The sequence below is a fragment of the Aotus nancymaae genome, unplaced genomic scaffold, assembly GCF_030222135.1.
Source record: "Aotus nancymaae isolate 86718 unplaced genomic scaffold, 86718_ANA_hifiasm-v0.15.2.pri h1tg000028l, whole genome shotgun sequence".
Lineage (NCBI taxonomy): Eukaryota > Metazoa > Chordata > Mammalia > Primates > Aotidae > Aotus > Aotus nancymaae.
In genome coordinates this window covers 13428480-13443937 of record NW_026988441.1, presented here as the reverse complement: position 1 = coordinate 13443937, position 15458 = coordinate 13428480, and the positions used below count along the sequence as shown (strand labels likewise).

Sequence of the window (15458 nt, the reverse complement as noted above, 5' to 3'; positions counted from 1 at the left end):
GATGGGGACAAAGGGGGCGCCCGGCTCACCCCTGCGAGTCTAGCGCCCAGCCTGCGAGTCTCTGGCTAAGCGCCCAGCCCCACGCGCCCCCGCGCGGCCGCCGGGGAGGGAGTGGTGGGGAGGGGGGGCCTGAGCGGGGGCGCGGCCGCCCTCCCCCGCGGGCGGGCGGGCGCGGCCGGGCCCCTCGGGCGGGCTGGGGCGGCGGCGCGGCGGAGCGCGGCGCTGCAGCCATGGCGGGCGGCGTGCGGCTGCTCTGGGTGTCGCTATTGGTGCTGCTGGCGCAGCTAGGGCCGCAGCCCGGACTGGGCCGGCCCGGAGAGCGTCTCCGCGTGCGCTTCACCCCGGTCGTGTGCGGCCTGCGCTGCATCCATGGGCCGTCCGGCTCCCGCTGTACCCCGACCTGCGCGCCCCGCAACGCCACCAGCGTGGACAGCGGCGCACCCGGCGGGGCGGCCCCGGGGGGACCCGGCTTCCGCGCCTGTGAGTGCGGGGTGGTGGTCCCGAGAGAGCGGCTCCCGGGGGGAGGAGGATCCCTGGGGATGGAGGAGACAGTCCTCCAGGGAGAGGGAGCCCAGATTCCACATGCAACAGTGCAGGGGAATCTCAGGGGCTGTTTCAGAAAGGGGGCCCCAGATTCCTGGCTTTTGGGGTTGGGTCTTGAGGGTTCCTATTCTGCAAGCAATGAGGGTCCCTAGGGGGCTGTGATGTCCCAAGTAAGGGAATTGGCGCCGGCTTTCATGCCTTCGAGTCAAAATGGGGATCTCAGAACTGAGGGACCTGAGAACATTTGGGACGGGGGCTTGGATTCGGAGATGCTGAGTAAGGAGTCCCCAGGAACCAAGCACGAGTCTCAGGGCTGCATGGTGGACTTCTGAGTTTCTGTGTCTTTGGGTGGGAAGATTCCGTATGGGAATGCCTGTGAGGAGGGAGACTGGAGCTAAGAGGGAGAAGGGACAGAGAAGAGGGTTGTGTGTGTGTTGTGGGGGGATGTCTCCCCAGGATCTGAGTTGCAGGGGTCCCACGTGCGAGAGAAATCCAGATAAAAGGCCTTACGGAAGGGGCGCCCCCTGGGGGCGGAGGCGACAGGAGGAGTATGTACCAGGCGCTCCTAGAGATGGGGAGCCCTGGGGGTTCAGGTGAGGTGGGGGAGGGCACGCCACCTGTTGTTCCAGGATGCAAAAGTGGGCAGACTCTGGGGTCGGGGCCTCCCTGTCCCTCACCCGGCAGACCCTCTGGAGTGGGGAGTGGGGGCCCCTGGCGCGGAGAACTCGCCCAGTCTGGCCCCCAGCCAGCCCAACCCGGCCGGCGTGAGCTCATCTCCCGCCTGAGCCCCCGCCCGCTGCCACTCCCTCTCTCCTCCCCTTCCTCCCTCTTTCTTTCACTCTTTCCCGGCCCAGCCCTAACGTGCCTGTGCCAGGCACCATGCCCAGGTGGGTGCCAAGCCCCTGGGGGTGCAAGGAGGGCCATATGAAGTGGGGGCTGACCTCAGAGGGACTCCTATGTCCTCAACTGCCCGCTCAGCCGGGGCTGTAGGGCATGATGTTGGCTGTGCCCATCTAGCAGCCCACCCTGGGTGTAGGCACCCCCAGGGAGCTGGCATGGGGGCCTGCATTCAGGCCAAGAGAAGGCAGAGAAATGCCCTCAGAGCCTGGGAAATGCCCTCAGACTTGGCTGGTTTCCCACCACCTCCCTCAGAGACCCTTCCCATTTTGCAATCTTAATTCCTAGTTAAGCCTCTCCTAGGCCCCACTACCTAATTAAAAGCCTGCCTTAGAGCACCCTAGAGTCCCGGCCCCACACTCCTGCCTAGGGGAGCCCAGAGCTTTTGCTCCCAGGTCCGAGGCCCCCTCTCCACCCCTGGCAACAGACTTTAGAGACCACTCCTCCAGTGAAGTTCCCTCTCATTCTTGCTTCCCACCCCCCACACTGTGCCTTTCCCCGGAGAACTCTGTAGTATCCTCTAGATGTCCTGCTCTTCTAGCTCACCCCCCTCCTCAGGAACTTCTGATCCCATTTATCTTCAGAGAACCCCAGAGTTGGTGTTGGTAAGTGGATTTCCCCAAGAGGACTCCAGACCCTGTGCTCCTCTCAGGCAGCCATTAATAAAAAGGCGTTGGCACCTAATTGCTTAGCTGGGAAGGGAGGGAATTCCACATAGGGTCTGGGCCAATTGAGGCTCTTAAGTGCTGATGACCTCCAGGAATTCCACTTCTCTATCTAAACCCTGTTTTCAGCACCCTCAAACTGATTGTCTCCTGGGAAGCACTAGAGTCCTGTTTTCTAGGTAAACGTCCCCAAAAGGACTCCTGCTGAAAGGGCGCCTCAGTTTCCTCTGAGCTAGGTTCTCCATCCCAGAAACCTCCAGCGTCTTTCAACTCTAGAGGACTGCCCTTTAACCGATCTCCTCCCAGGACTCCAGTCTCTTTATCCTTCTAAATGGAGGTGGCTCTCCGTGTCCTTTCCTCTGTACAGTTGTGACTCAGAATCCCACACACGCCTCTCCCGGCCGCCTGCCTCCTCCCTCCCCTACGCACAGCTGTCTCCAGCTGTTCTCTGCAGCTCCGGGACAGAGAGGGAGGGGGTGCTCTCGCAGGACAGTCCGGCCTCCTTTGGCTCCACGGTCCCGGGGCTCCCCAAGGGTCCGGAATGCGGAGCCGCCGCCCTGCCCCCGCCGCACCTCTCTCTTTGTTTACCCCGCCGCACAGCTGGCAGTGCCCCGCCCAGAGGTGGCCTGGGGCCCAGCGAGGGCGCGCAAAGGGGAGTGGAAGCGCGTTCCCGCTCGTGGCCCCGCCCCGGTGCTACTGGAGGCGGTGAGGCAGAGCTAGAACTCTAAAGCCCCAGCCCGAGAGGAGGTGGGCGGAGAAAAAGCGCGGTGGGCAGAACTAGGGCGCCCGGACGGCCTGGAGGTGGGGTGGGAGGGGCGTGAGCAAGTGAGCCGGGCGAATCAGAGTGCGGAAAGGGAGGTGGGCGGGGCTAGAGGCGGCAGGTTAAGCTCCTGGATAGGCGAGGTTTAGCATCCTGCGGGTAGAAGGTAATATGAGAGGGGCTAGAAAGGGGGCACAGCCAGGGGGCGGGGCTAGGACTTCGTGGACTGCGCAGAGGGAGTAAGGGCGGGCTAGCGAAGGAGACCGAGTTGGGCGGGGAGTTATGCCAGGGAGTGTTGCCGGGGAGTTATGCCAGGCAGTTATGCCGGGGAGTTATGCCAGGGAGGCTAAAATGTGGTTTGAGTCAATGGAGGGGATCAGCGTTGGGTCGGAGGGGCTGGAACAGCAAAGGGTTCCGTTGGACTACGGAATGGGCGGGGTCAGCGCCGTCTGGGCGGGGCTGGACCCTGTGGACTCGGCCAGAAAGTGGGATGCGAGAGGTTGACAAGAAAGTGAAAAACAGCCTGAGGGCTGGCTGCGCTCACGGCTGTAATCCCAGCACTTTGGGAGGCTGAGGCAGGAGGATTGCCTGAGCCCAGGAGTTCAAGACCAGCCTGGCCAACAAAGTGAGACCTCGTCTCTACAAAATTAAAAATCATAGCCCGACGTGGTGCACGCCTGTGTTCTCAGCTACTCAGGAGGTGGGAGGATCACTTCAGCTTAGGAGGTCCAGGCTGCAGAGCTATGATCATGTCACTGCATTCCAGCCTGGGCAATCCAGCGAGAGCCTGCCGACTTAATAGGTGGGGCTGTACTTCTAGATGGCTGAACGACTGGACTGGGCCAATGCTCACGCCGGAATTGGGGCGGGGCCACATGACAGCTGAGGGCTGAGCAACCTAGAAATGAATGATACCTCGAGGGCGTAGGGACTTCGCTGGCCACAGGGGAACCTGCCAGGAGTGGTGGCGCCTCTCCTGAGTGTCCTCGTTCTCCTCCCAGTCCTGTGTCCCTTGATCTGTCACAATGGCGGTGTGTGCGTGAAGCCTGACCGCTGCCTCTGTCCCCCGGACTTCGCTGGCAAGTTCTGCCAGTTGCACTCCTCGGGCGCCCGGCCACCGGCCCCGGCTATGCCAGGCCTCACCCGCTCCGTGTACACTATGCCACTGGCCAACCACCGCGACGACGAGCACGGTGAGGAAAGTGTGGCCAGAGTCCCCTCCGACCCCTCTGTCAAGCCTTTCACCGTGCTCCTGACCCTCACCTTTCCCGCCTTCCCGAGCACCCTTGCCCAGTTCGCCCTCCCCCTTTTGTCTAGCCCCAGCCCATAAGAACCTATGTAGACATCCCTTTGCCCGGCCATGCCTTCCCTAGGCGTGGCGTCTATGGTGAGCGTCCACGTGGAGCACCCGCAGGAGGCATCGGTGGTGGTGCACCAGGTGGAGCGTGTGTCCGGCCCGTGGGAGGAGGCGGACGCCGAGGTGGTAGCGCGGGCGGAGGCGGCAGCGCGGGCGGAGGCGGCGGCGCCCTACACGGTGTTGGCACAAAGCGCGCCACGGGAGGACAGCTACTCAGACGCCTCGGGCTTCGGTTACTGCTTTCGGGAGCTGCGCGGAGGCGAAGTGAGAGGATGCCGGTGGGGAGGGGCCCGGAGCGTGCCTCCGCGCGGGGGCGCGCTCACCCATCACTTCCCCGCAGTGCGCGTCCCCGCTGCCGGGGCTCCGGACGCAGGAGGTCTGCTGCGGAGGGGCCGGCTTGGCCTGGGGCGTTCACGACTGTCAACTGTGCTCGGAGCACCAGGGTAAGCCCCAGGACGTCCTCGAGGTGCTCGGAGCTGGGGAGGGGTGAGAACCTCATCGAGTCTCCTACTCTGCCCTAGATAAACCCAGTTCACCAATTGTAGCCATGCCTAACCCATTGTGGAGGCCACTTCCAGTCCTGAGCTATTCATACTGTTCTGGGACCACCCACCCCATTTTCTGACTTTGGCCACTCTGTTCTCACCCTGCCTTTGTGCCTCGGCCCTTCCCATGTACTTTGGGAGTCTCCAGTGTGGCCATTTCAAACTGCCAATCTAAGGCTGACCCTGCACTAGCCAACATCTTTTAGTCCCTCTCACCTGTCTTCGGCTCCGCCCACTCCATTCTCGCTCCGCCCACCCGTTCATGGCCCACCCCTCTCCTCTCGCCACAGGGAACTCCGAAAGAGTGGGCGCCCCAGATGGACCTTGTCCAACCGGCTTTGAAAGAATTAATGGGTCCTGCGAAGGTGAGACGGGGCAGGGGTGGGAGGAGCTTGGTTCTGGGGGCGGGGTTTGCAGGGATCAAGCTCCTGACTCCACAGTAACCCTCCCTAACCCTGGCAGATGTGGATGAGTGCGCGACTGGTGGGCGCTGCCAGCACGGCGAGTGTGCAAACACGCGCGGCGGTTACACGTGCGTGTGCCCCGACGGCTTTCTGCTCGACTCGTCCCGCAGCAGCTGCATCTGTGAGCCACCAGCAGAGGGCTGAGGCTGGGTCTCATGCCCGCGCTGCCCTCAGACCACGTCCCACAGCATCCTGGGGGATCAGACCCCCGAGATCTTCCCAGACTCCCAGGTTCCGCAGAGCCACCTCAGAACTTCTCAGATTCTAATATAGCCTCAGAATCCCCGGACCATCTTTAGATCTCTCAAGCCTTTTGGATCTAGATCCTCCAGACACCCAGATTTTTTATTTTATTTATTATTATTTTTTGAGACAGTCTCACTCAGTCGCCAGGTGCCAGGCTGGAGTGCAGTGGCGCGATCTCGGCTCACCGCAACCTCTGCCTCCCGGGTTCAAGCAATTCTGCTGCCTCAGTCTCCCGAGTAGCTGGGACTACAGGCGTGCGCCACCACGCCCGGCTAATTTTTGTATTTTTAGTATAGACGGGGTTTCACCATGTTGGCCAGGATGGTCTCGATCTCTTGACCTCAAGATCCGCCCGCCTCGGCCTCCCAAAGTGCTAGGATTACAGGCGTGAGCCACCGCGCCCGGCCCTATTTTTTTATTTTTTATTTTTGAGACAGGGTCTTGCTCTGTCGCCTAGGCTGGAGTGCAGTGGCACGATCTCGCCTCATTGCAACTTCTGCCTCCTGGGTTCAAGTGATTCTCCTGCCTCAGCTTCCCGAGTAGCTGGAGTTACAGGCGGGCACCACCATGCCCGGCTAATTTTTTTTTTCTTTTTGTATTTTTGGTAGAGACAGAGTTTCACCATGTTGGCCAGTCTGGCCTCAAACCCCTGGCTTCAAGTGATCTGCCCGCTTCGGCCTCCCAAAGTGTTGGGATTACAGGCCTGAGCCACCACACCTGGCTCTCTCAGACTTTCTTGAATCCTTCTCAGACTCCCAAATCCTCTCATCCCCCTCGATGACTCGACTTTCTTCAGATCTCGAGATTCTTCTCAGTTTCTCATTCACCACTGACACCCCACTGAGGCTCCAAGCCCTTCTCAGACCTCCAGAGCCCATTGCTCTCCTTCAGACCCTCTCAGACCTCTCCCAAATGCCCATCACACCCACCAACTCCCCCCCCCAATCCCGGAACCATTCCCCTCTCTGCCAGATCCCTCAGTGCCGCGACATTCCCAACCCCGCCCTGAAGAATTTCCTCCTCGCTCCTCGCAGCCCAACACGTGATCTCAGAGGCCAAAGGGCCCTGCTTCCGCGTGCTCCGCGACGGCGGCTGTTCGCTGCCCATTCTGCGGAACATCACTAAACAGATCTGCTGCTGTAGCCGCGTGGGCAAGGCCTGGGGCCGGGGCTGCCAGCTCTGCCCACCCTTCGGCTCAGGTGAGCCCCTGCGACCGTGCCTAGTCCCACGGGCAACACACGTGGCGCTCATTCTACGACCCGGCCTTCAACCCTGAGGCTCACCGCCCCTAACCTGGCTGGGCTGCAGCGTTGGCCACGCCCCAACCTCTGAGACCGCAGGCCTCAACTGGACCGAGTCCACGGCTCCACCTCTATCCGTAGCCACACCCACCCCTCCATCCGCAGCCACACCTATTTCTGAGGCCCCAAGATAGGTTTTGTCTCCTGAGCGTCAACGCCAGCCCCACCCTGTCCCTGAGCTTTGACCAAGTCCCCAGCTTCTGAGATACTGCCTTCAGCTTAGCCCCCACTTAGCCCGCCCCCCGAATGCCCCTCCCTCAGACACCTCCCTGGAATTGTATCTTCTGCTTAAAACTAAATCCCACAAGGGAGCTATTTCCTAGCCTCCAACTCTGTCCCTGTGGACCCAAACCAGACCCCGCCCTCAACCCTGTCCCTGCCCCCATCCCAAATAGGGGAAAACTCTCTTGGCCCCACCTTTAGCCTCTGAGACATCCTACTGTTTGGCTAGGAAACCACCCCATCCCAGCCTCCAACTCAAACTCCTGACACTCCAGCCAAGCCCTGCCCCCAGCCAAGGCCAGAGTTTGGGCCTGCCATCGCTTTCCTCCCACTTTCTTGTTCTCTCTCTGCCCCTCTCTCTTTCCTGTTCCCAGAGGGTTTCCGGGAGATCTGCCCGGCTGGCCCTGGCTACCACTACTCAGCCTCCGACCTCCGCTACAACACCAGACCCCTGGCCCAGGAGCCACCCCGAGTGTCACTCAGCCAGCCTCGTACCCTGCCAGCCACCTCTCGGCCATCTGCAGGTGAGCTGGCTCAGGCAGGAGTGAGTGCCCTCTTCAAGGGGCTGCCCCAGCCCCATAGTGAAAGGAGGGAGGAGAGGATTTGGGCTCCACTCGCTGATACCTCTTTCTTACCAGGATTTCTGTCCACCCATCGCCCGGAGCCCCGGCCTGACCCCCAGCCCGACCCTCGGCCCGATCACCGGCCCGGCCCTGAGCTTCCCTTGCCCAGCATCCCTGCCTGGACTGGTCCTGAGATTCCTGAATCAGGTTTGGTAGAAATAATTGAGGGCATTGGGCCGGGAGCGGTGGTTGATGCCTGTAATCCCAGCACTTTGGGAGGCTGAGGCGGGTGGATCACCACCAGGTCAGGAGTTTGAGACCAGCCTGGTCAACATGACGAAACCCCTTCTCTACTAAAACTACAAAAATTAGCTGGGTATGGTGGCAGACGCCTGTAGTCCCAGCTACTTGGGAGGCTGAGGCAGGAGAATAACTTGAACCCAGGAGGCAGAGGTTGCAGTGAGCCGAGATCGTGCCATTGCACTCCAGCCTTGGTGACAAGAGCAAAACTGTCTCAAAAAAAAAGAAATAATTGAGGGCATTGATGGAGGTATTACAGGTGGGATTCTGGGGGAAGAGATTCTAAGGTGGAGATTCCAGAATACAGCAAATAGGAATGTTACAGGAGAGGAATTCAGGAATGGATGAGAAGAGATAAGCATTTGAAGGGTTGGGTGGTAGTTAGATCAGGAGCTGGAATGGGAGTTGGGCTCTCCTGTGTCAATTGAGCAAGCCATTTAACCTCTGAGACTCAGTTTTTTCATCGGTAAAATGGGGATCATTGTTGAGATGTCTCTGAAGTGTCTGACACATAATAAGCGCTCAGATGAATACTTATGGTATTTTTCATTATCTAATATTAGATAATTATTTCTCAGGGAGGGCACTAAGACTGTATCTCAGGCAGAGGGTTGGAGAGCAAACTATTCAAAGCCAGAGACCTTGGGGTGGCCAAAGATCTGATGAGAACGTTTCCAGGATAAAGGAGATGGAGATCGGCCAGGCGCGGTGGCTCACGTCTGTAATCCCAGCACTTTGGGAGGCCGAGGCGGGTGGATCACGAGGTCAAGAGATCGATACCATCCTGGTCAGCATGGTGAAACCCCGTCTCTACTAAAAATACAAAAAAATTAGCTGGGCATGGTGGCACGTGCCTGTAATCCCAGCTACTCAGGAGGCTGAGGCAGGAGAATTGCCTGAACCCAGGAGGCGGAGGTTGCGGTGAGGTGAGATCGCGCCATTGCACTCCAGCCTGGGTAACAAGAGCGAAACTTCGTCTCAAAAAAAAAAAAAAGGAGATGGAGATCAGAAGAAGACTGGGCGACTGGGCTTGCTTGGAGAGGAGACACCCTAGAAGGTGTTTTAGGCAGCTTACAGGGGCGGTGGGGGGCGGACTGTACTGGGAAGAAAGGGATGGAGGATTCGGAGATGGGGGAACCCTGGCTGACTGGACCCCCCAGGTCCCTCCCCGGGCATGTGTCAGCGCAACCCCCAGGTTTGCGGCCCAGGACGCTGCATTCCCCGGCCCAGTGGCTACACCTGCGCTTGCGACTCTGGCTTCCGGCTCAGCCCCCAGGGCACCCGATGCATTGGTGAGCAGGGCGGAGGGGGCGGGAGGAGGCAGGGCAGAGGGCTTTGCCCGGTCACCTTGTGACCAGCCCCCTCCGTGTCCTCAGATGTGGACGAATGTCGCCGCGTGCCCCCGCCCTGTGCTCCCGGGCGCTGCGAGAATTCACCAGGCAGCTTCCGCTGCGTGTGCGGCCCGGGCTTCCGAGCCGGCCCGCGGGCTACGGAATGCCTGGGTGAGAAATTCGCCCCACCCGGCTTCAGGCCCATCCCAGGGTCTCGCTCCTGCCCTCACTCCAGAACCTCTCCAGCCCTCCCACGCTTCCCCTCGTGGGTCCCGCCTCAGGACTGCTCTGCCCATGCCCTTGGCCCCGCCCCTCCCTGCCCCGCCTCCACCCAGCTCCGGCCTCCCTTTGGCCCCACCCCTACCCAGCCCCCAGACTGCCTTTTCCTGTCCGGGCCTGGTCGCGGCACGTATTGCTCCGCCCCCACGCTCAGGCCCCGCCCTTATTGGCCACGCCCCTCCCCGTCCCAGACTCCCTCCCTCCCCCAGGCCCCGCCCCTGTCGGGATGGCTGCGGTAACCAATTTCCTGACCACGACCCCTGATTCCAAACCTGCCACCCTAGAGCCCCATCCCCAAACTGATTTCTTCTCTAGCTCCGACCCCACCTTCCCTTTGCTGGGTCCCCAAAGCTGTCCTTCCTGCCCTTGCCCTACCAAACCCTGCCCTCCCCAATTGCCCCCTCTCACTGTGCCCCTCTCCGCCTGTCCTGGCCCGGTCCCCAGCCTGGCTCTGGCCCAAGCTTGGCCCAGCTCCCGCTTCCCCCTACCCCCGCCTGCCCGCGTCGCTTTTCCCGGGACTGTCTGCCCCAGTCCCAGCTGCTTGGTCTGTACCCACAGACGTGGACGAGTGCCACCGCGTGCCGCCGCCGTGTGACCTCGGGCGCTGCGAGAACACGCCAGGCAGCTTCCTGTGCGTGTGCCCCGCTGGGTACCAGGCTGTGCCGCACGGAACCAGCTGCCAGGGTGAGGGCCTGGGAGGGGCAGCCGGGAAGGGGTGCGAGGGGAGGGGTAGAGCGCAGTGATGAGGGCCAGAGAGACTGAACAACAGAGCAAAGAGAGCTGATTGATGGGGGCAGAGGCCAGGCTCTGGAGCAGACGTGTGGCCTGATGGCAGTAGAGAGAGACCTGGGATGGAGAGGCCAAGTGATGGGAAACAGAAAGGCTGAGTCATGGAAGATGGAGAAGCAGAGTGAAGAGGGATGGAGATGTCAGTAATCTGGTGCGTAAGGGGAGCAGAGTTATGGAGGACAGGGGAGAAGGAGGCCTCCTCCTGGGGACTACAGAGGCAGAGCTGTAAGAGCCAGCCAGGCAGCTTAGTAGGGTTTGGTGGAGGATGTAGTCAGATGATGGTGACAAGGAGGAATAGTGATGGGGTCAGGGGGACAGAATGATGGAGGGTGGAAAGCCAAAGTGACAGAGGCAGAGGGGAGGCAGAGGGGAGCAAGCGACCCTGGGTCCCCTTCCCCGTGCAGATGTGGATGAATGCACCCAGAGCCCCGGCCTGTGCGGCCGAGGGGCCTGTGAGAACCTGCCTGGCTCTTTCCGCTGTGTTTGCCCGGCTGGCTTCCGGGGCTCGGCCTGCGAAGAGGATGTGGATGAGTGTGCCCAGGAGCCACCGCCCTGCGGGCCCGGCCGCTGTGACAACACGGCAGGCTCCTTTCACTGTGCCTGCCCAGCTGGCTTCCGCTCCCGAGGGCCTGGGGCCCCCTGCCAAGGTGAGGGTGCTAAGCTTAGCCCCACTGCACCACTGTTTGCTGTGGGGACTAGAGAGAGATTACTGAGGGGCAGAGAGGCAGAGTGACGGGGCTCAGGGATGAAAAACGGGCTGAGGGATGAGGGCCTCACTCCAGAGTCTTCTCTCTCTCCTTTCAACAAAATAAGATAGTTCTCCCCATCCCTCCTTCCTTTTTAAAAGATACTCTTGTGCTTATGGGAACTCTAAGGAGGGGTCACCTGAGGCAGGGCAGGCAACATGGAGTTGGTGCCTTAGCCCCACCCTAGTAGCTGGAGAGGCTATTGAATGGGGACACAAGGAATGTGTCTGTCCTCCTGGGAAGAAGGAGCAGCCCGAACCTAGTCCAGGAGGCTGGCTCAAGACTGGAATGCTGGGGTGGGTGGCAATGGCCATGGGGATGGGTGCAGGTCCTTTTCTCAGCCTCATTGGTCCTGTCTGCCCCAGATGTGGATGAGTGTGCCCGTAGCCCCCCGCCCTGCACCTACGGCCGGTGTGACAACACAGAAGGCAGCTTCCAGTGTGTCTGCCCCACTGGCTTCCAACCCAACGCTGCTGGCTCGGAATGCGAGGGTGAGCCCGGGGAGGGAGGGAGGCATGTGTATGGGGCGGGGGCATTGGGCCACTTCTTCAAGGCCACCCTCTCCCCTGCCTCCCAGATGTGGATGAGTGTGAGAACCACCTGGCATGCCCTGGGCAGGAGTGTGTGAACTCACCCGGCTCCTTCCAGTGCAGGGCCTGTCCTCCCGGCCACCACCTGCACCGTGGCAGATGCACTGGTGAGACCAGGCCCTGGCTGTGACCTTGGGCCTGCATCATGACCCCTGACCCTTGACCCAGATCACAACTGTGACCTGGCCTATAACCTCCTGACCTGGACCTCAGTACCTCCCTCCCCAGGGCCTGTGACACCTGACCCTGACCTGGACCACGACTCTTGACCCTGAATGTGACCCCTGAGACCCAACTTTACACTGATATTTGACCCTAATCATCACCCTTGATAGTCTCTGCCCATACCCCGATAGCAATTGTGATCCTCCTGACTCCGGCCCTGAATGTGACCTGTAACTCCTGAATTTGACTGTGACATTTGGCCCTAATCATAACCACTCACCATAGCACTGACCATAACCTTGACTGTGTGACTCTTGGTCCGGTCTCTTTCACTGCCTCTGCCTATTCTCGGAATCCCTTCTCTGGAACCTGGTTGGGTTCCTGATCCCTGACCCTGGCCTTGAGGCAGAATCCTGGACCCTGACTGTAACCTCTGACCCTAACTGGACTCAGATTCCAGTCACTGATTCTGACCCATGGTTCAGCTGAATCCCATCCAATGATCCTGGTTTAAAATACTTGACTGGTCCCTAGTTCATTTCTGATCCCTGTCTAATCCAGAGTCCCTCCTCCTGACCCCAAAATCCTGACACAAACAGTTCCTAGAAACCTAGACCCACAAGATTGGTAACCATGGTCCCCAGAAGCCAGGAACTTGGATCAGCCCTACTCACCTCTGCAATAGAGCCCTCCCTCAGTCTCCAACTCACGACACTTCCCACCACCTCCCCCAGACCCCCTACTCCAAGAGGATTCGTCCGGTGTGTCCCTAGACTGGATCCTTTCTGAACCCCCCCACCCCCCACAGATGTGGACGAATGCAGTTCGGGTGCCCCGTGTGGTCCCCACGGCCACTGCACTAACACGGAAGGCTCCTTCCGCTGCAGCTGCGCGTCAGGCTACAGGGCGCCGTCGGGTCGGCCCGGGCCCTGCACAGGTGAGCATCATAAGGACCTGCCAGAGTGTCTGGGAGTGGGGCCTGGGTTCCAGAGCAAAGCCAGCTGGCAAGGTGGAGGCGGGACCATGCACTGTGGGAGGAGCTTAGAAACCTGCCATTGGCGGGGTCGGGGGTTACTACGTTGTGGGCGGGGCTGATGTCTGGGAGGGCGGGTTCCATGACTCCGCCCAATCTCCCGCAAACCCTAGACGTGAACGAGTGCCTGGAGGGCGACTTCTGCTTCCCTCACGGCGAGTGCCTCAACACAGACGGCTCCTTTGCCTGTACTTGTGCCCCCGGCTACCGGCCCGGACCCCGCGGAGCCTCTTGCCTCGGTTCGTACCCAGGCTGGTCCTGGCCCCGGAAAGGGTGGGCTTAGGGCAGGAAAAGGAGGGAAGGGGAAAAGAGGGTGCAAAGGGGAAAACGAGTTTTTGGCCAGGGTCCTTTTTTTTTTTTTTTTTTTTGAGTTTTCCTAAGTAGTATCTCAGAGCAAGGATTTTTTTTTTTTTTTTGAGATGAAGTCTCACTCTGTCGCCCAGGCTGGAGTGCAGTGGTGCAATCTCCGCTCACCTCGACCTCCGCCTCCCGAGTCCAAGCGATTCTCCTACCTCAGCCTCCCTAGTAGCTGGGACCACAGGCGTGTGCCACCACGCCCGGCTTTTTTTTTTTTTTTTTTCTATTTTTAGTAGAGGCGGGGTTTCACGGTGTTAGCCAGGATGGTCTCGATCTCCTGACCTCGTGGTCCGCCCGCCTCGGCCTCCCAACGTGCTGGGATTACAGGCTTAAGCCACCACACCTGGCTGGCCGGGGTCTTCTAGCACGATTAGGGGCAGCTGATGGGAGTCTCGAGGCAGTGAGGGGGAGGGTATGGAGGGGGAAAGGGCGGAGTCTGGCTATTTGGGCAGTGATTGGAAAGAAGTTGTTTAAAATCCGTCGCGGGGCGGGGCTTGCAGGGACTGGGGAGCCTGAGGCAGGTTGGGGGAGGCGTGAAAGGTTCAGGAGCGCCGAGGGGCGGCGGAGTGGTGTGGCCTGGAATGTCAGGCAGAGGGGGAGTTGGGCCGGGCTTTCGGACGCCCTGTTCCGCAGACGTGGACGAGTGCAGCGAGGAGGACCTTTGCCAGAGCGGCATCTGTACCAACACCGACGGCTCCTTCGAGTGCATCTGTCCTCCGGGACACCGCGCCGGCCCGGACCTCGCCTCCTGCCTCGGTGAGAAGCCCCGCCCCGGCCTGATCCCTCTCCCCTCCGACTCTGCGACTCGCCCATTGTCTTCCAACCTCTGTCTTTCTTCCTCCGCTTCTCCCCTCCCCTTACCTCCTTCCCCCGCCTCCTCTCCTGGCTTCCCCATTTCTCCTCTACTCGCCTCTTCCCCTGCCCTTTTCTTTGCTTCCCCGGCCTCCCCCTTCTGACTCTCCTCTCCCCTCCTTGTCTCCCCCATCTTACCTCCCTGCTTCCCACATCCGACCACCCGACCTCCCTCCTCAGACGTGGACGAATGTCGCGAGCGGGGCCCGGCCCTGTGCGGGTCGCAGCGCTGTGAGAACTCCCCTGGCTCCTACCGCTGTGTCCGGGACTGTGATCCCGGATACCATGCGGGCCCCGAGGGCACCTGTGACGGTGAGCCTACCCCCAGCCCTCTCTGCCAGCGCTTGCAACGGGGTGCTGGAGGCTGCTCTCTTGGGAACCAAGGAGGGGCGCCCTGCCTCCTGGACTTAGGGAGAAGGAAATAAGCCGCCACCGTGTCCACGTATTTACTTGTGTCTGGATCACCGCCAAGCCTCGCTTCCAGCTGCAGCCCATTTCACCTCTGCAGTTGAAGCCAGGTCCACATTTTAGGCTATGCCCCAGGAAGACACCTCCCCAAAACTGTTAGGTCCCGCCTCTTCCAGTCTGCCTCTGGATTAAAATCCCCTTTTCAGGCCCCTTGTCTTCCAAACAAAAGTTTGGATGTGCCCTTTCCCCGCCCTTCACCACTACTACTTCCAAAGCCTTCCCTCCAAAGAGGCCCAATCCCGGCGGCCCTGGGCCCCATCCTTTCCCAAGGTGAAATTCTCCAAGCATTGGCCCCCACCCGTTTAAGCCCTGCCTTTCCTTGGTCTTTCCAGACTGGCCTTTCCGGGAGCAACACATAGGCCCGCCCCTCCTATCTCTGCTCCGCCCAAAGACCCGCCCCTTGCCTTCTCTTACTTTCCAGGCCTTCCTTCCCGCCTGCCTATTTCACCACTCCCGGGTCAGACTCCAGAGGAGCAGGAGGTTGGGGCTAATCTTCCACACAGTATATATATATTTTGTGTGGTGGGTGATGGTGTGTGAGTCTGCATCTTGGGGAATACATGAAACAAATCATCTGTGGGCTGCCGTTGACTCTGCTAGATCTCTGACTCATGGAAGTCTAGTTTCATGAGATCTCATTCATTCCACAAGAATTCATTAAGCATCTACTCTATGCCAGTGTCTGGAACAGGAAATAAGTGTGCAACAGGAAATAAGTTATATAAAAACCCCTGCCTTCCTGGAGTTGTTGTCAGGGGAAATGGAGATAATAAATAGGTAAATAAATTCAAGATTTATACAACAAAAAACTGAGGGGCACCTACTATGTGTCAGGCACTGTTCCTGGCCCTGGAGAGGCAGCAAGGAACAAAGCCAACACAACTCCCTACTATTGTCGAGTTTGCATTCTAGGGAGCGACAGGTGGCATGCCAAAAATACGTACGTATAATGTCAGGGTTAGGAAGGAAAACGAAGGGCAAATGG

At 59.9% G+C, this 15458-nt stretch overlaps 1 protein-coding gene across 1 annotated transcript in view; it reads left to right on the top strand.

Moving 5' to 3' along the window:
• The first annotated feature begins 230 nt into the window (after nt 1-230).
• Nucleotides 231-15458, top strand: part of LTBP4 (latent transforming growth factor beta binding protein 4) — a 28041-nt gene continuing 12813 nt past the window's right edge. Inside the window, exons 1-19 of the mRNA XM_064381299.1 lie at nt 231-480; nt 3867-4058; nt 4239-4486; nt 4563-4665; nt 5058-5132; nt 5230-5352; nt 6512-6676; nt 7375-7524; nt 7639-7770; nt 9024-9155; nt 9240-9365; nt 10032-10157; nt 10667-10909; nt 11374-11499; nt 11586-11705; nt 12572-12700; nt 12910-13035; nt 13787-13909; nt 14186-14317. Of these exons, the coding sequence (XP_064237369.1) occupies nt 231-480; nt 3867-4058; nt 4239-4486; nt 4563-4665; nt 5058-5132; nt 5230-5352; nt 6512-6676; nt 7375-7524; nt 7639-7770; nt 9024-9155; nt 9240-9365; nt 10032-10157; nt 10667-10909; nt 11374-11499; nt 11586-11705; nt 12572-12700; nt 12910-13035; nt 13787-13909; nt 14186-14317 (2821 nt within the window). The remainder of the gene's footprint in view (nt 481-3866; nt 4059-4238; nt 4487-4562; nt 4666-5057; nt 5133-5229; nt 5353-6511; nt 6677-7374; nt 7525-7638; nt 7771-9023; nt 9156-9239; nt 9366-10031; nt 10158-10666; nt 10910-11373; nt 11500-11585; nt 11706-12571; nt 12701-12909; nt 13036-13786; nt 13910-14185; nt 14318-15458) is intronic.